We start from the raw sequence: 20,129 nt of genomic DNA on the forward strand, positions 1-20,129 counted from the left end.
GAAGGCAAGCCCAGGTTAAAGGACAGAGAATCACTGAGTCACTGCAATACACTTGAAAACAACGGTCTAAATAAATTAGATGTGCTTATTGGCAGTGGTGGAAGGTAACTACTATATCTATTTAAAGCAGTTTTATACTTACTGCAGTACACTTAAGGAGGGAGATGATTTTTACTTCGTTACATTTATCTGATAGCTGTGGTTACTAGTTACTTTACAGATTCAAATTTTATATTAAAAATATGATGAACTCATAAAACAGCAGTAGTACTGGAGAATTAAGTACATTTGTCTGTACTTATGTAGTATTTTTGAACTTGTTTAAGTAAAGGGTGTGAGTACCACCACAGCTAACAGGTTAGTTGATTGGAAAATCTGCTGCATTACTGCACAAAGTGAAATTATATTTACATTTCCTCATTTGTCAGGTGCTGTTATCCAAACTGAGAGACAACACCATAGCTTCAGGGCAGTAGGAGACACAGAAGTTAAGTAGAGTATGGATCAAGTGTAGGAGATCAAACTACTTCGTGGCACAAAGTTGTAAACATGATGGTTTGAGTCACAATGGTTTGATAACGGTGTCATCTTTACATGAGCCAGGCTGGTGTATGGAAATAGAGGCAGTGTAGACAGCAGAGTGACAGGATGATGAATCGAGGAGCAGAATGAATCAGGTCTGTGATTAAAACCACTTTATAGCTCTGCCTTTAAGTGGCAACTACATCACCACTTCCTGTGCTTCCTATTTGATGAGTCACCCTTGGACCCTCCACCGTCATTCCCCCGCTCCGCAGTAAATATGACGGAGACGTACGTTAGACACTTTGACTTATAGCCTCATTGACTTTTGAAATACCTCACTTAACTCATTTTTTCTGGGCTAACAAAAGAGTGTGGGTCATTTGATTACAGCCATTAAACTAACACGTGGTGTAGATGTTAACAGATGGTCAGAGTTATCTGGACCAATCACTCGGCCTGTCCCACAAACATGGCGTTCTCCCACACAGTGACTAATGCTGACTGCTGATTCAAAAAAAGGCTGAAATGCAGAGAACAGTGCAAGGTAAATAGATGCTTATGGTGGCACAGAAAGGGAGAGAGAGAGAGAGAGAGAACAGAGCAAGAGAGAGAGACTAAGGAGGGTAGACAAGTGGAATGACTTATTCAGGGGGGAAGTGGGCAGCAAGAAACATGAAATTAGCACAAATAGATTATCTGTCGACTACAGGCAGGCCTAAAAGCAAGCCAAGCACTGTGGAGGGAGAGGGAGAGGAAAAAAGCAGATTGACTTCTTGTTTGTTCCTCCCTCAGGGGACATCCGATAGAGCCATCACTCACCAAATTGCTGATCTGTAGTTGAAACAGCTGTATCCAAAGCACACATGCACTGAACTACGCACCAATTAGAATGCACCAATAGCATGACCCGTGCACTTTGGGACAGATGAAGTGTCTAATCTCCCACAGATGGTATATTTTCTATGCCTCAGATAAGAGCTTCTCTTTATCACACTTTAGAATAGTATTGATTTGTGCTCGCATGGACTTGATCCAGAAACATAAAGAGTAGACGCAGGGCTTTAGTGATGATAATTCATCCCCAGTGTTGGTGTAACATGCTGTATTACACTTGACACATCATCATAAATGTGCAGTCTTCTTACTGTAAAACACGAAATTAAGCAATATGCCAAGAAAATTATGGATTTTATACCAGTTCTAGTTCATATTTCAATCCCTTTTCACATATGATTTAATATTTGGGGAACTGATCTCATTCCAAACAGTGTTTTAATATTGTAAATATATCCCTTAATTAAACATCCACATGATTTCACATATTAGGTGAGGGATCTTCTTACACATAGATGTATATTTCTGTTTTTTTTAATTAATTAATTTATTTTTTGCTGATCAAAAGTCAGTGCCACATAGGTTTAGCGGTGTAGTCCTGATGATATCAAAAAAGATCAAAATTGCTGCAGTAGAATGAGACATCGTTTTTATTCCACACACTTCCACTCACTCTTCTTTCTTGTCAAAACCTGGTGAATATATTATCCACAATGCAACTTGACCGCAGATAGTGTTATGCTTGTATATGTGCCTAACATAGCCTGGAGCCTGTAGCCTGCAGCAGAGATGAGGGGGGGCTACAGAGGTCTGCTAAACTCACTTCTTTCTCACTGCACACACCCACATTTGTTTGCTCTTCAAACTTGTAGTCTTCAGACCCAACTGACACTGTTCAGTTGATCAGATTTCATACAGCTCTGGAGACACTAAAGGCTTCACACTGCACACCCAAACAGCCTTTGATGTGTACTATCCCCTTTAATGGAAAGGTATCCTGCTGTTGGTAAATACCTCAGAAAGCTTGAAATTTACCCTGTCTCCAGTCCAAGGTCAGTTGGACACAGTTTATCATCAATAAATCTTGTCCACTTCAATATTAATTGAGAGGACTATTACTACAACTCCATGTCCAAATCAGCCATGTTCTGAAATTGGTATGTGTTGTCAAGAGATCCAAAGTTGGGAAATGTTGTTTGTATAATCAACTGTTGTCATAGATTTAATAGCAAGAAAAACATAAGAAGATGATTTGTGAATTCTGTTTCCTTTTCTCTTGGTTGGTGGATTTCAGTAGACTGAAGAAAAAGGCAACAATTAGAGCCTGTTCTTCTCTTTGTTTAACATCCAAAAAATCTTTTCCAGGAGTTTTAAATGTGTGAACTTATGCTGTATGTGAGCTGAAGCATACAGTAGCAGTTCCGTGGACAATTACAACCAGACCACGAGTCACCTACAGTAATATCCTGACATGTTGGCATCAGTGTGGGGATTTGACTTTCTTTCCAAGAGGCTGAGGGAAGTCTAGACCTGAAAAAAATTGGTCCATCTAATAACCAGTCCGCCCCTTCAAGTGAATTACCTGCCTACCCTGCAGTCAAAGTGACTGTGAACCCTTGGGGTTGTTTCTGACCTTCCCTGATAATGTCCTGCGGCACATATATGCTTTGGAAATTGAATCACAACTCCCACTGTTGCAGGTGTAAATTGGAGAAACAAACTTTCCTTTCCCTATCTTCTGTTTGGGCAGAAACAAGTCGAGGTTTACATTATTATTCATGCACCAAGTGCAGGGAACAGATTTGGAAATAACAGCAACGACAATTAAAAATCTGTTGCCAGATTGGGAGGTTGTTTAAAACTTCAGCCTACAACAGGATTATTTTGGTAGACTTTGCAAATTAAAAACCATGACAGTGATTAAAAAAAAAGTGCCACCTACACTTCTTGTTAATAGGTATATTCTTTGTTTTGTGGTGGGTAGTGGGTTTGCAGCAATGTGGTTAGTGTTTATTCCTTGAATAGTGGTATAGGAATGGAAGACTACTCTATTCTGCACAGGAGAAATAGAGCAAGACAGGGAGTGGGGACAGAGCCCAACAGAGAGAAACCAAGAGCCAGAAAGAGATCCTTTAGTAGTCTGAATCTTCTCCAGCTTTAATTACACTGTATTGATCACAGGCAGGAGGCAGGAGGAGGGGGAAGGGGTGGGTCGAGTAAAGGGGGAGAGACAGTTGGTGAAATTGTAGGCTGTAGTTACTGTAAAGCATGTAAAAAAAAAGAGAGGCAGTGCAATTATGCCAAAGTCATACAGTAGATAATTAGAAAATCCTCCCAACTCTCCACACTCTCTCTCTCCACACACCCGTTTAACCCGTTTTTGATACAATGGAACAGTGAGGGTGTCAGATTCATTAAAGGCACGGGGCAGTATGCATTGTTCACATCCATCTCACAGCTCCATGCTCGGTTTGATTTCAAATTCTTTGCATTGATTTTTTGCCCCCAGTGCCTTTGGACCAGGTCTTCCCTGTAATCAACCACAATAGGATGGTCATGCATGGCATTTCTGGCTTCCCTGTAACAACTTTAACTCTATGTAACAGATGCAAAGACGACTACTTCTGCAAAGTTGTGCTCCTTCTCTTCCCTCTCCCAATTTTTCTAGGTTGACCTACTTTGGCAAAGAGCTTACGTTCCTTCTTTTGTTTCTCACACTGTTGTGGCAAGGACAGAAAATCTGCCAGCTCTCCTACTGTATTTCCCCCCCACACCCCCTCTCCCTCCTGATCCAGGCCCATGGTAGCTGAGTCCAGCACAGTGAAATATGCCAGATTCAACCTCACTGCCCCTGCAAAATCGCTCCCGCCGAGTCTCACAGAACTGTATTCTGGGGGTTAAGGAGCTTATGTCTCGTATACGACGCATGGAGAAAGGGGCTGAGCAGTGATTTGCGATGGGAGGGGGAAAAGGAGAGTGAAGCCTCTCTGTGTAGAGTGTATCTCATTATGGCTGAACTGTGTGTTACCTTTGGTAAACAGTGGAGAACATTTCTCAGGCGAGCGTCACTCTTAAAGCAGCGGGCTGGTAAACGGCCGCGGCCCAATGGTGGCGCGCAGCCATTGCTCAAATCTACAGCCCCACAGGGATGTATGAGTTTGGTCATGATTAGTCAGATAGAATAAATAATCTGCACTTATGACAGCCCCCTTCATTTCAGCGGGTGTTGAATGGATGTCCCATCCAACTCTTTTGTGTTAGTAAATTCCCTCCAGTTATTTTTGCTGAATGACCTTCTCAATCATGAGAAAAGTCAAAAATTCAATTTCTGAGCGAGGCATTTATTATCATAGACCCTTGTGCTCAAGGGTACCTGCCCATTTACAGTGCATTCCAGCAGTGTGCAGTAGGACTTCGCTCCATATTAATGGCGTATAAAAGAAATCAACAAATTAGAGATTCATTAGAGCTTGAAGGCTTTTGACAATATTGTAAATAATGTCACAGCAACAAACATGTTATTACAGTACAATGGTCTATTAGCCAGTGTAGCATGAGACCATGTGATCAGCTGATGCTAACCCTCTTATTCAGCCGAGAAAACCTTGATTTATTTTGATTTGTTTGCTGTGACTTGTGATGTTTCTATTTGTAGTCATCTTCCCAAGTCTGTCTGAGCCGCAGCCTGGCAGCCGACTTCACCACTTCCACCCATATCCTCCAATTGTTGTGACGTTCCGCCACTCTGCACTTCTGCACTGTGAGCCTCTCATGTGTGAAGAGCAAAACAAGAGTAATTAAATCTTCATTCCTTCACCCCTTACAACCATATTCACATCTGTTAAATTGAAAAACCACACAGTGTAAAACAGATCCACTTAAGTGTATGCCCCAGTGACTCTTGTAGTAGCGTCAGGAAGCAGAGGAAGCTTTTGTGGGCCTTTCTTCTAACAGCATAATGGCGTCTTGTTTTCATGTTATATGACCCTGTGTGGATTTTGTAAATCAAACACTAATTACAACGTGCAGTGACCTGACGGCTGAAATGCTGCCTCTAATGTCTTCCACGGGCTAATAGACAGCTGAGTGAATCTGGCGTCCAAAGCAGAGTGCCTCAGCAAGCTGTAAGCAGCTTGGTTAATTAAGACATGCTGACAACTGGTGAACTCTGCACATTGTTATGGATCCACTCTCTAATTGGAAAGAATGGTAACGGTAAATGCATTTTTCTTCAATAGCGGGTAGCTTTACTGTTGCTGCAGTAAAACCACAGGAAAACCGCTGAGGTATCAGCCTATAGAATCATGATCACATTATCAATCTTAAATCCCTCAGGGAATTAGTCCATCCATGACTGGATCAGCCTTTTAGGGCACCCAAGGGACAGAAATCTCTTGTTGGACCCGTAATGACCTTTAGTTGTAGGTGCAAATAATTTATTAGTTACCAAAAACAATTGACATGCACGCCTGGGACTTATGAGGCCCAGGGGCTGTTGCCCACTTTACCCAGTTTGTAATCCAGCAGCATTTTAATGTCATAACCAGTTAAAATGCAGTTCACTTTAACTACTTTATATACTGTTGGCCAGGTTAACCTTAATATGTTTTGTATGTAAAATATTATTCTGCAAAATAACTGTTCACTACAGCTGGCAGGCAAATGTTGTGACGTATAAAATATTGGGAAATGGAAATACTCAAGAACAAGTAACTCAGCCCTGAGTCCACTACATGAAGTGTGTACAGATGAACTGAGGTCTTACCTGCCCTGCACTTTGATGTCAGAAATGGCATAGAAGTATCTGGACAGGTTGTTCTCGTCCACCATCGTGGCTCCTGTGGCGGGCCGGAGCAGGCGGATTCTCAGGTCTGTGATGGTAAAGAAGTCCCTCAGGTTCTTGGTCGTGTCCAGCTGGCCGTAAAGGGAGGCCATGTTGTGGAGCCGGGGTCCAGCAAACAGCGCAAAGCGGTCCTTGATCTCAAAGCGTACAGTTTTGTCATACTTCCACACATAACCCCGTGAGTAGTCCTCAGTGCAGATGATGTCCAGCAGGGTATGCTGGGTCAGGTCTTGCACCGTCTTGGGCTCCATGGTGAAGGCGTCCAGGCAGTCAGTGGCATAGAACTGGTAGGGCTGCCAGGTTCGTCCGTAATCCAGAGACTTTTCCAGGACCATCTGTTCAGGCCGGCCTGACTCAAAGGTGAGGACGATATCAGTCGGTCAGCTCGATGGTCTTGTTCCAAGATAGCGTGATGTTGACCAGGAGTGCCTTTGGGTACTTCTTCCAGGATGTGGACTGCCAGAAGGTGGTGGGGTTACGGCCCTCGATATCAAACATGAGCTCTGGAGGGTGGGCGAGCTCCTCGGTGCTGGCATCACATTCATTATTACACATGTAAGGGTTCTCCTACAACAGAGAGAGGAAGAGGAAGAAAGGAAAGATTGTTAGTCACGGTGAGAAATAAATCAAGTCTTTTTCAAAGTCAGTTATTAAAAGAACTCAATGTAAACAGGGCATTGTATCTCTCATATACTAGCCCTAAGCTCTGCATGAAGGAAAAGCTGGATCTCAGTGTCAAGTACATACATGTGTGTATAGTCTGCATTTTATGTTACGCATGCATCTTTTAGGAGTCTGTTAACTCACTGCACATTTCCTGCTCTCTGTTACATCATCTCTTCTCATTCACAGTCTGACTTTGATGTTTGTTTAATTTCTTTTGCTCAGAAATACTGGAGCACTCTGCCCTGTGTGTGAATTTATTTTATTGTGTTTGATAAACTGAATAATTGTGTCTTTTCAGTTGTATTTTTGCAGAGAGTGAGATCACTGGGTCTCACATGTCTGTACATATCTTGGCTTACTTTTCTTAATTTATTTGTTACCAACTTGATTCATTAACACTTACACGTACACCTGACTTCACCTAAATCTTTTGCACCATTCAATCATCTCCATCATATCTTCTTTCATAAAGGGTTAATTGATGTCAGTATTTGTCCTCTCTCATGTCTGAATTTGACTTGTGGTTTTAAATTCATCAAGCCCCTTGCTTGAAAGAGGTCTTTCCAAAAGCATTTGTCCGATTTACCACAAATCATTACCAGGCGATGTTCTCTCCTTGCTCCCTGGGGGCTCAATCTAGCTGTCAGGGGGAGGAGGCACTCCTCCAAGAGGACCTTTCAAGTGCTACAAGCTCCAATTTATCAGGACAAGATAATCCACTACTTGATTAGGTGGGAGATGTCATCCTGTGCGTGTGCATATGTGTGTGTGTGTGTGTGTATGTGTGTGTAAGTGGCGGTGAGGAAACAGGGAGAAGTGCGGGCCTCTGATGTAAGACAGTCTAATGAAGCGGTGAGGCAGAGATCGAGTAAGTTAGAGGGAGAAACAGCTCCATTCGGCTAATAAGCTTTGCAAGTTTTTCCCCGTCCTCCAAGGCAAGGTGACAATGAAACAGGGCTCTGTCAGGCCTTCTGACTGTTGGAGGGCCCCATTAATATCCTGTCTGGACCATCCCCTACAGGCTTCTCCCAGCACTGGACAGCAGTGGCTGGAAGGAGACGGAGGAGGAGGAAGGCAGTGGAAAATTCCACTTGGGTTTTAGTGTACCATCTCATGGTGGGAGGTTAGGTGTGCCATTAACTGCAGCATCTGGTGCACTGTGTATCCATAGACAGATGTGTAATAACTCATATGCGACAGTTATGCCTGCTTAGGGGGAGTGGACAGTCTCTAAAAAACACACTTGGCATGCAGGATGGCCGACTGCGTCACTGTGGCATGTTGGGAACATTCATTCGTCGAGGGAGACCTGAAGGTGTTATTCAGTGACAGAGGAGGGCTCTGCCTGGATCACAGCTGTAGATCTGCTTCTTTTCATGCCCTGTTAATTATTGTCACTGTATTATACTAACTGAACAACAGTAGAAACACTCATGCATTCTGGCCTTACATGCTTAAAGTACTATTAAATAGTCTCACAGAGATCTATATTTTATCTAAATCTCTGCATCAAATTCATTTATACATCATTCTATTTTTACACTGAGCAAACATCTCCTTGTTCTCATATACACAAAATAAACAGAGGTGAACACAGTACTTAAATAGGAATACGAGAATGTAAAGGTTAAAGTCACCCATCCAAGCATTATAAGCTTAATTTTGTATCAAAAGTAAAGTGCTTTAAATCCATCAGAATGACACCAGTTAGTGGTATAGAATTACTGGATCACTATTACTGATGCATAAATACGTCAGCAGCATTTTAATGTCATAACCAGTTAAAATGCAGTTCACTTTAACTGCTTTATATACAGTTGGCCAGGTTAACCTTAATATGTATGTACTTAAAATATTAGTCTGCAAAATAACTGTTCACTACAGCTGGCAGGCAAATGTTGTGACATAGGAAATATTGGGAAATGGAAATACTCGAGAGCAAGTAACTCAAAATTGCACTTTGGTACAGTCAGTCAATTAGTTATGTTGTAGCACAGTTACAGGTACAGACAGCTCTGAAAAGACCAACTGTGAATAATACGTTTGGTTTGAAGAGTAAAATGAAGCAAACAGTTCTTTATGTGAGAAACTGAATCATGTCTGAGGTGAAACCTTTTGTACCTTTGTGTCTAAATCAGGCAGATCCAATGATCAGCCTTTACTGTAACACACGCACACACACAAAGTGCCGTCCTCACCAGCACATCTCTGTAATCAGACAGAGATGTATCCTTATCGATCGCTGTGGCTGAGCTGCTGGAAATCTGCTGCGTCTAGCACCTGGCAACCTTGGCCAGTCGTCCAGCGCTCCTCCGAACACACAGGTTAAAAACCTTTCATTACTGTCTCCTCTGCTTCTCGCCTAACGACAAAATACTGCCTTTATGAAGATCAATAAGCTCACCGGTCAGGCCGGAGAAGAGAAGGGAGATAAAATGCTGAGTGTACGGCCTCATTTCTGTGTTTTACTGTAGGGCACCGCTGAGGGCTCTGTTAGACGATTAATGGTTTGGCACACATTAAAATAATTGACAGCACCCGGCACGGCGACGCAGCATTTCTGTAATTACAAAAGTTGTTTCTATTAATCCCAGTGTGATGATAAGTGGCCAGGATGGGGGACAGCCATCACAGATTACAGAGCCAGCGCTGAGATCACTGGAGTGGAGAGGTCGCGTTAAATTGGCGCTAATAGAGATGCAGTCGACCCACCCAAAACACACCGGCTTAATCCGATTATTAGCATTGTGATGCAGTGATAGAGTGCGAGTGCAGGTGGATGCTCATGTGCACCAGCATGTATGTGTCTGTGGGTGGATTTCACCGAGCATCAGGAAGCTGCTCTAAATTCCTTTGGCGTTGTCCTCATTATTGTCAAACTGTTCAGGCTAATTTTACCAATGGGCTTGAGGAATAAAAATCAACAATGCTGCACACAAAGGATAATGAATTCAACTAATTCTATTCAGCTGCATTTGTAGTGTTTAGGTCATGGGGAGGTGTTTTTCTCCTGCTGTGCCAACCAGACATGTCACAGGTGGAATAATTTGCCTGAAACAACTCTTAATATCATCTGTCTGTGGAAACCTGGCTCTGGAACATGGAATTATTGATTGTGATTCTGTCACAGCCACATTTTAATGAGAAATAATCAATCACTCTGAAGTTACAAACACCACCTGAACTTCATCCACTGAGACATTCTTCTCACATTTCTACTCTTCATTCCTGGAAGTCATACCATACTGCATCAATTCTCTTTCATGCGTGTTGTCTTATTGTGGTTGCATATACATGATGACAAGAGGTTTGTGTTTCAACTCTAAAAAAAAAAAAAAAACTGGACAAGGGTGATATTCTTCTTTGATACAGACCCAATTGGAGTCCATGAAGAATAGACAGAGGTAAACTGTACATAGTTACTGATGTTATGACTGTGTCTAGTTTTAAAATAAGATATGACCGTGGTGGCTGACAGCCTTGGCCCAGCAACACCGTACCCACTGATGGAGGATGGGACTTGGGGGAATATAAATTTACTAACTGCAGACAAGCCATCTAGATAGATGGGCTCCCACCAATCAAACCGATCTGTTTGTGTGACAGATGTCTTGGACTTGTAACCCACATGGCAAATTGAATCCATCTTTTCTCCTTTCTACCTCTCCCTCCTGTCTTCCTCCTCCCAGTCTTTATTTTCTAATCCTGAAACCTTTCATTTCAAAAGGTGATCAGAGAGGACGATTAAGAGAAATAAACCTAAACATGTGATCTGAGGATCAGGATTTATTTCACTATACAGCAACTATGAACTTCCTTGAGTTGAAATGAATTGATTTGCATAAATCCAAAACTGACATAAGCGACTTGTTAGCAAACAACTTGGCTTTACTTATTACATTTTTCAGTGATGTAGATATTGTGCCAAAGACATTAAAATCATGTGAGTGAAAAGATCCTAGCCTCCTGAGGGAAGTGTTCTGTAGGTGATTTTATGTTTATTTATGCTCTATAGCAGAAAACATTAAGGGAGCATACACAACCAGCCTAGACTAGAGTAAAACATCCAGAATTCCCTCCAGTAAAATGTGGAAAAATATTTTTTTGTTATAATTATCCCAAAGAAAACTCCTGTTACAACTTTGTGTGTACATTTCATTGCATCAACAGAGCAGAGTTCCTCCCAGGTTCTCCCCAGAAATGCATCATCTCTTCTCTTACATCTATGTCTATCTCTCTACCATGTTTTTGCCTCTCTTTATTCAACAAGGGGTGTGTGTGTGTGTGTGTGTGTGTGTGAGAGAGAGAGAGAGAGAGAGAGAGAGAGAGAGAGAGAGATGGAGGTGGGGGTTAAAGATATCCCTGCTGCATTAATGAGACCTTGTGTTCCACGATAGATTTCTTCACCCCGACCCAGCAGCTTGATTGAAGCAGTGCTCTCTCAATTTCAAAACCTCTGTCTCTCTCTCCCTCTCCCTCTCCCTCTAGTCATGCCAACACCTTCACTGGATCCCCCTCTCTCTCTCCCATGGTGATGGGTGGAGCAGACAGAGAGAGGGGCTTAACCTGGACGTGGAATGAATATTGGATGCCAGTGTGACAGATTACAGTGGTAATAGACACCCAGGCCAAATCCTCACAAGGATTACAATCATATTTTCAAATGGCTCAGGGTCGGCCGGAGGTCGACAGGCCTGGACCCTGGTCAACAAGACAACAGGGGGCCCGAAATCACACGCTCACACACCCTCACACACACACACACCACCTTCTCCTGCCAACTGTATTGGAGATCAGGCATGGATTAGCATATATTTTCATAGATTTTAATACAGCATTTTGACAAAACTAATTATTTTTTACAATTACCTCGAGTTCAAATTGCTTAAAGCAGAGGACTGGATTTGAATTTAAGATTTTGAAAAACAGCCAGCAGAAGGCAGAGATGAGACACATTAAGTTTTACAATAATATATTACAACACTGACATGCTGGGAAATATTCTTATTGTTACATAATAAGATTGATGCTGCTCTCACATCCGTACAGTACATATGTAACTTGAGCCAGGTGCTGGTCAGCTTAGCTGAGCATAAAGACTGGGAACTGAAATCTCACATAAATGACTAAATACTTTCCCATGAAAGTTAAAGCTGAGACTCATTATGCCGTTTGTAACCCCACCCCTACCCCCCCCACCCCAAACACACAGTTACACAGAAAATGTTGGTGCTCCACCAGCCCTCATCAGCTTGAAGTGGACCATGGACTGACAGCTCAAAGAGTCCAACACATGAAATATGCTGTTTTGTAATGCCACAGGCAGAAATCCAATAGTCATCTAAGGCAGTGAGCTGCACCATTCAACCACCTTAAGCACCAAGGAGCAGGCCGTCCAGTCAACTGACGGGGGGTTATGAGGCGAGACGATGTGTAAACGTCCTCGTGTTGCGTTCATCGCGATCTGTGTTGACGATTTAGAAGATTCATGAGCGCTAAAACAATAGCAGGGAAGGCCTTCAGCACGCAGCCTCCGCACATTCAGAGGATATAAAAACAATTTTATATTCCATTATCTTTTATGTGGTAGTGCAAGCCCCACCAGGCACCACTGTGACACGGTCTGCAGGACAGGACAATATCCCCTGCTTAAGAGATGGTATATTTGTGAGAGCAAGGCGAGTACACACATCACGGGCAACAGCCAGCACTGTGTGATGGCTGTAAGTACAGCTTTAACACAGGCAGTTAACTTGACAGGTTAATGGTACAGTACAGTGCTGAGGCACAGTTAACTCTGAGTTAAGGAAACAAATCCATGCAGCACAAAATACACTGTTCACTGCATCTTTACTGAGGCAAGCAGGTATTTTGTGTTTTAAGACAACATCCCTGGTTTGAATATAAAAGAAGTGAAAAGGTGAGTTATGTCTGGCAGCAAAAAAAATCAAGTGGCGGTGGCAGTGTATTAAAATGGAAGGAGTACTATGCAAATTAAAGCCTAATCCTTTATTCAAATGAAGAGAAGAGAAATGGAGCATTATTAATTTACGAGTAACTAAAACAGAAAAGTTAAAAAGTAATAGTTTTTGGTTGAGTGTCTGGAGCTAGTCATAGATATTTGGATTATGCATTATATTTGTTAAATTAAACTGTGACTCATACAGTGAAAATTTGACTGCTCATCCTCCAGGTACACTGGAAGTTTGGTTCTTTGTAGTTTGAAATAAGAAACTATTTTTCAGAGAGCTCCATCGCTGCCTCCACCAAATCAGGAATGGATCACTGTTATTTTCCACCATTTTCAAGACAAGTGTCATTCATCTGTTATTAAGACGTCATTTCTACACTGAGCCAATGCACCAGGGCATAATCGATCTGCCGGCTGCTGCAATGCTACATCTCTCAATCAAACTGTCAGATAACATGAAGACTTTGGCATTTTTCACTGAACATTAAAACTTGAAAACAAGACTAGCCTGTAGCCATGATCATCCCTCATCTTTAGCTGAGAAATCCCTCAGGAGTTGACATCGTGAAGCAGAGGCTACAATATACTCTCCCCCATCCCCATCCCCCATCGCCATTCCTCTCTCCCTCACCATCATCTCTCCATCCACTGTTTTTTTTTAATGGTATAATTATGCTACATATCCTGTGTATAGGCCCTCCAGAGAAACATGGATCAGTGTCACCTTGGCCAAGCTAAGAGGCTAACCCCAGCGCAGAGAGTTGCTCCATGTCCATCCCCATAGATTCAAACCTCAACCTCCTGCAGCAGTAAGGCTTCCTTACAAATGAGTGCAAGACCATTTGCTTTTGTGCTGCCAGTGGTTCAAACTCCAAAACACAAAGGAATATTTGAGCTACAGCAAAGGGCAAGGATGTCAATAATGGTTGGTATGGAAACATTAGCAGTGGCACAGTTACACCCTCAACTGTTTTAGCACATTAAATATAAATCAAATATGGTGAATATTTACTAATGGCTGATATAAACTATGGTTGCTATTTTATAACAATCAGTCAACAGTCATTGCTAGTTTTATTCCCACATGTTTTTTTATTGTTTTTGTTTTTGTTTTTTTTTTAATCTTTGACACTGCAGGAAAAACATTAATCCAGACTAAAGTATATCCAACACCTACTGAATGTACAGACATTCATGGGCCCCAGAGGATGAATCCTAATCATTTGGGTGATCCTGTGACTTTTCATCTAGCACCACTAACAGGTTAAATGTTTAAACTATATGTATGTTTACAGCATTAGAGAGAGAAACCCAACAGTTCCTACCATGAGCAGTGTAGAGGTTTAGATCTGTAGCTTAGATACAGAGGTTTGGACTAAGGTTCCTGATGATGAAGTGAATGTAAAGACCATGTTTCAGTGAGTAGGTTTAGTGTCAGTAAGAAAAATCAGGCCTTTTACTTTAACCAATATTTGATCCTCCTGTTAAATGGCTGCTCCGACCCTCAGGCCCAAGGCCAACAGACAGATATGGGTTTTTGGACAGATGCCACAGTTTTTAGGTTCTGATGTGGAAGTGTTGAGTAACAGATACACTTTAGTCATAAACCCTTAAAAAATGAGCAGCGATGAAAATAAATGCTTCCAGGAGAAATCACTTCTCATCTGTTCTGCTGTCGTTGGGGAACAAGTGGAGCAGCATCGTGTCCGTCACATGGTTTCAGCTCTGAAAGCTCTTACAGTCATTTAAGTGCCATCACATTTCACTCCTTTTCAATCAAACTCCCGTCATCAAGCTTCACCCCTCATTAGTGGCTCTACAGAGCGCCATGAGAACATGGAGAATCTATTCCTGTTAATGAGCGCTCGACTTGGTCAGCAGCAGCCAGAGCAGGGGGTAAATTTAGGACACTATAATTATCTCAAAGGGTCTGAAGCATGAGGTGGTTGGGGCGGGGGCTGAGGGTGGTGGGGACCAGTCCTCATTTTCCAGATTCACAAGATTTCTATTTTCCTTACTCCAGTCTTTAGGGTCTCTTATTTTATTTATTTTTTTAAAGTCAGAGCTTTTAAGAGATGATTAAAATCAATAGTGTGGTAAAGCTCGGCATTCCCAGTGTGGATATTTAACTGTGCAGAGCGTAGTTGGGATTCAGCTCCAGGCCTCTCTGTCAGATCACTGAAGGTCTATTTAGTCATTCTACAGGGAGACTTTCTTCTTTTTCTTTTCCCTTTTATTCTTCTTCCTCTGTCTCCTTCCTTCCCCGACATTTTTTTTTTCTTACCACTGAATCTGAGAAAATGATTGGCAGACGACTCCTGGGAAAAAGAGTGCAGGCCTTTTCCTCTCTCCCAAGCTCACAGGATCACGACACTCAAACACACTGACAGGCAAAGTGGGTCGCACACGCATACGCACACACACACAAATTCATCTTAAAGGCAAGTCACACAGAAGACTGAATATAAATAAGGACAAACACACACTGAGGCACACACAGGAATTGAGTTGGCACTATTCCTATGATCCTTGACAGCTTAGTATTTTTTACAAAAATGAATGAAACTCCTAAACTTGGCCAAGAACACACTTTTTGGACAGTTTTTTCTCTTAAATAAAAAAGCTTAATAACTACTATTATCAGTTATTGTAGCCTTTATAGAAAATAATGTTATCAGTGTGTCAGCATGACAAATTCTTTCTTTAGTTTAGAGATATAGAAATCACTTGTGAACAGTCACCAATAAGAAGGCAACCACCAGAAATCCCATGAATACCAAATCAAACAGTGAAATATATAATTCCCCATAATCATATATCATTAAACTTTGTTAAAGGAACTGTTGAGCAGCACCAGCAGCAGGATACACTTCACACACTGACTGTCTGAAATAGACCGATTATCGGTCGAGACGATTATCGGCGCCGATATTCGCATATTCGATATATTGACGTGTATAAATCAGATCTGATAAGAGATCAATTTAAAACTGGGTTATTTAGGCTCTGATGCAGCCGCGCCTCTCTGTCTGCAGTCACTACTCTGTCTCCAGCATTGTCCCGCCCACAGCACCATCTGATTGGTTACACACAGACCTACAGAACGGGTAACAGCCAATCAGCAGTGAAAGCTGTGCATGCACAGTGCTCACACACACTGCTGACCCTGGCAACTCCCTGCACTTTTTGTTTTTGTCTGAACTTAAAACAAAGATAAGTGAAAGATAAAGTAACATTTCAGTTATATTGAAATTTTGGAAAACTTTATTTACTGTAGAAAACTTTAGCTATTTATTTGTTTTCATTTACTTTATAGACATGCTGCTGAGCCTGGGAGCTCCCTGCACTTTTTGTTAGAATTCGAAAACAAAGATGTTTATTGTCTAAGATTAAAAAAAAAAAAAAATTAACATGTTGCAAATCTGAAAAGCTGTTTAATAAACATATGCTTAAAGGCATTTAAACAAAGTGGAGTTTGTATTCAAAATTTTGATGCTAATATTTTCACTTTTACTGCAAATGAATATCAGCTCCAAATATATGTTATCAGTCCTCCTTGACTACTAATAATTGGTATCGGTATCAGCCCTGAAAAAAACATATTGATCTATCTCTAGTCTGAAAACACATCAGTCTTCCTCTTCACAGCATTTAAGACAAAAAAAAATTGGCCGCGGAGCTAAAAGGAATTAATTCAGTCAGTCTGCAGCCAGAAACAGTGACACACAATCCACTTGATTCCATGACAGTAACTTCAAGCATCCATTGTAATCACAACCCTTAAAAAGGAGTCAAGGGTGCTCCACCAGCTGATTGTCTCTGAGCTCTTGATGAGCCACCATTATACAAGATGAGAGAGAAGTGAGGGGTGGGGAGGTGGGGGGTAAAAAAATACAGAAAAGGAAATCAAAAACTTTAACAGGGCCAGAGGGAAATACTACAATAATCAACTCCACTCTGCTGAAATTATAGATGAATTAAGCACTCTGTTAGTGATTAATTAAACCAAGAGATTCAATCTAATGAGACCACACAGATCTGTGTGTATGTGTGTGTGTGTGTGTGTGTGCGTGCGTGTCTGTGTGTGTGTACATTTCTGGAACCAGACACACACAGGTTTCAGGCTGTAACCCACTTTAGGAAGGATTAGATGCAGTGGTCGTTACACACAGGCTGTGTTCATTAAGTAGCCAACAGATAGACCTGAAATAGAATATCAGGATTAATCAAAGGATATCTGCAACTGGTCTTGGACTTGAGAGTGTAAATGGACTGCTGAGTCTTGTCCTGATGAGCTGGTATTGTGCATGCGTTTATGGAGTGGTTGTTGATTTGTCTATGTACAGGTTTGAGCATTTCTCCCAGCATTGAACAGCGTACACAAGGTTACTCAGCTTGTGCTTGGGAGTCTTGTCCTTGGGATGAAGTAGTCTCTGCCTCAGGGTGTTGACAGGTCTGTTTGGAGAAAATTCTTTTGAATTTCTCTGACAGTCCTGCCACATGAGGTAGGACAATGTTGTTTCGCCATACACCTGAAGGAGAAGGGACACTCTTTTGAGGACGACAGTGTCCACATTTTGGATAGAGAAGACAGATGGTTTGAGAGAGGTGTAAAGGAGGCCATCTATGTCCATCTGGAACATCCATCTCTAAACAGAGGTGGTGGCTTACGAAACCAACTTTCAGCCACTTACAGTGCAGTCCTGAGATCCTTGCCCAGGAGATTCAACCCCCATTCACATCTTGAGATATGTGACCCTAACGACTCACATGATGTCAGGGTGGAGCAACGACCCACCAACGAGTCACACCTGGGCTCATGAGACCCTAACGACTTGCATAATGACTGGGTGGGTCAACAACGTCTATAACCAACCCCAACCAGTTTTCAGAACTGAAGAAGCCTTTTGGATGAGAGGTGAAACATCTTCAAACCAAAAAGTCCAGTTGCCTTCAATCTTAGCACTTCAGACTACCATGACCTGGATGACTGAGAACCTTCACAGTCAATATTTAATGTTCATATTTGCCTATTAAGAAGTAGTGAAGGTTTCACTCATGCTCATGCTCATTTCACACAATGCTGCTAACTGTCTTGAGGTTAATTTTAGATGTGGGCAGAGGACACAGTGGACATTGTCAGGAATCATGTGCACTGCTTGAGTTTATGAATATGTCTGAACTGTGTCTAAATAAAAGCTTTGGTACTGCCAGTGGTTGAATAATGGAATTAGAACATAAAGGAGTTTTTAACTTGCACTGGGCCATGCTGCATAACATTTATTTAAAAACGTTGTGTATGTAATAGAAGGAGGCCAAGGTGAATGTAAAATTGCTTTGAAATGTCTGTGATGGAAAATGAGAAAACTATTGACCTCAGCAGTTTGTTGGTTTATATTATTTAAAAACTTTGAGGTTGAACAAAAGCAGCAGGTCAAACAGGAGAAAGGTTATGTTGAATGTTTAAAGGTTGTATTCTAGTTAAAACTCCTTTAAAGTTTAGATCTTTTTCACCTAAAGTTCATGTAAACAGGCTACCTGCTGTTTACATGCTAACTAGCGCTGTTAACTAGCGCCTCCTCTGATTGGCCGGCGGGGAGTCACACTAACTTAGAGCTCATTGGCTGATGAATGATTTATTCAAGTTGATTTTTTTAGTCAGTGACTGTGGGGAGATGGTGTGACAAACATGATTCAGATTTTCACTGTTTAAGCTCAAAGTAAAATCTACAGAAACATTAAGAGCTGCCACGTTGAAGCAGATCCTCCTTTCTGAATGAGCTGTCCTGGGAACGTGCTGTCATCACCGACACTTAGGCCTTTTCTCCAGCCTTTAATGTAGATACAGGAACTGCTAAATTGTCTTCTTACAGTGTTCATTATGATCTGGGACACAGAATGAAGAGATATCCCCTGGATATACAGTACCTTTCCCTGTTTGTAGAGGTGTTAGAAGTAGGTTTTTGTAAAATGAAAGAGAACAGTGCTGACTGCAGTTTCCCATGTCCTATTTTGGTGCTTGACTATTTATGAACTCCTACAGAGATAGGTGCAATTGAAAATGAATTTGTGCAACCGCAGTGAGATTTCACCTCACATTTAAAATTCTAAAGGAAGGTTTACTCATTAAAAAAAAAAGCTGAAAAAATATTTCTGTTAGCTTTGGATTTAATTAAATCCTGTAAAGAGGAGCACTGACATTAAAGTAAACATGTGTGGGTCTGCAGAACAAAGACTTCATTGTGGTGTCCATGTACACATTTTCAACTCAGCCACTGAGTAGTGACAGATGGACTTGTTCATTAGTGGAATCACATGATATTGAATGAAAGCCAGTGTATCTTGAAGGCAGAGGAACCTGAGGCCTTTTCATGTGTGCAGCTATTTCTCTGCAGAGAATCTGATTTATCAGTTTCCTCTTGTTTCTTTATATAGTGCCACTGCTGATGATGTATACCAACACACCCCTGCTCTTACACATGTTAACATGAAAAAGAAATTGTTTCAGATTCAGAGGATGTGTTAGTGATAACTGTAATGAATCTAATTTGTAATTAATGAATTCCTGTGTAGTGCTGGTGTACTAAACGTCTATTCATCATGTCAAGTGAAATCATTTATTACCTGTTCCCATTCAGTGTACGATTTATTTTTGGATGAGTTCCACGTGGAGGTGTCGCAGTGTCAAAAAACAAAGAATAAAAATAAAGTAAAAAATAGAAAATGGTTTGCTTTGGCAGAACTTTATGTATTGCTCTGGTGATTCAGAATTCTCAGCTGTAGCACACATTTACACACATGCTTTGAATTAGATCCCTGGTCTTTTCCAGTTGTTTTCAGGCTACGTCCCATTAAGGATACTGGTCTCATCCAGGACACTAAAAACTATATATATATATATATTCTCACCCTCGGCTTCCTGTTCAGCAATTCTGCAGCGCCCACACATCCAATCACCCTGAACTAAACTTTTTTGCCTGTGACTGGCAACAATAACAATGCCGACTGAAACTAGGGTGCAGCTCCTGTGTTTCCAGCCGCAACAACGTCTCAAACCCCCACTCGCCAAGCAGAAAAGATCTCTCTCTTACTCCTGTACCTCTACCACCTCCTCCTTTACTTCTCCTCTCCCAAAGTTGATTTCATCTGACGTGACAGAGTTGTGGAAGCCATGGGTGGAGGTGTTACAAATGCTTTGTCACCACGCTAAACATGGCAGGAAGCGAACGCCTCGACAGCTCTCGGATGCAGCTTGGGAAACTGGCGTCGATGCTCTGCCTCGCCACCGCC

The 20,129-nt window shown here is 41.7% G+C and overlaps 1 protein-coding gene across 1 annotated transcript in view; it reads right to left on the bottom strand.

Moving 5' to 3' along the window:
* Window positions 1-20,129, bottom strand: part of ntng1a (netrin g1a) — a 100,649-nt gene that overhangs the window by 47,666 nt on the left and 32,854 nt on the right. Inside the window, 2 exon segments of the mRNA XM_018698147.2 lie at window positions 6,125-6,576; window positions 6,578-6,769. Coding sequence (XP_018553663.1) covers window positions 6,125-6,576; window positions 6,578-6,769 — 644 coding nt within the window.

The sequence above is a fragment of the Lates calcarifer genome, linkage group LG24 (genome assembly GCF_001640805.2).
Source record: "Lates calcarifer isolate ASB-BC8 linkage group LG24, TLL_Latcal_v3, whole genome shotgun sequence".
Lineage (NCBI taxonomy): Eukaryota > Metazoa > Chordata > Actinopteri > Centropomidae > Lates > Lates calcarifer.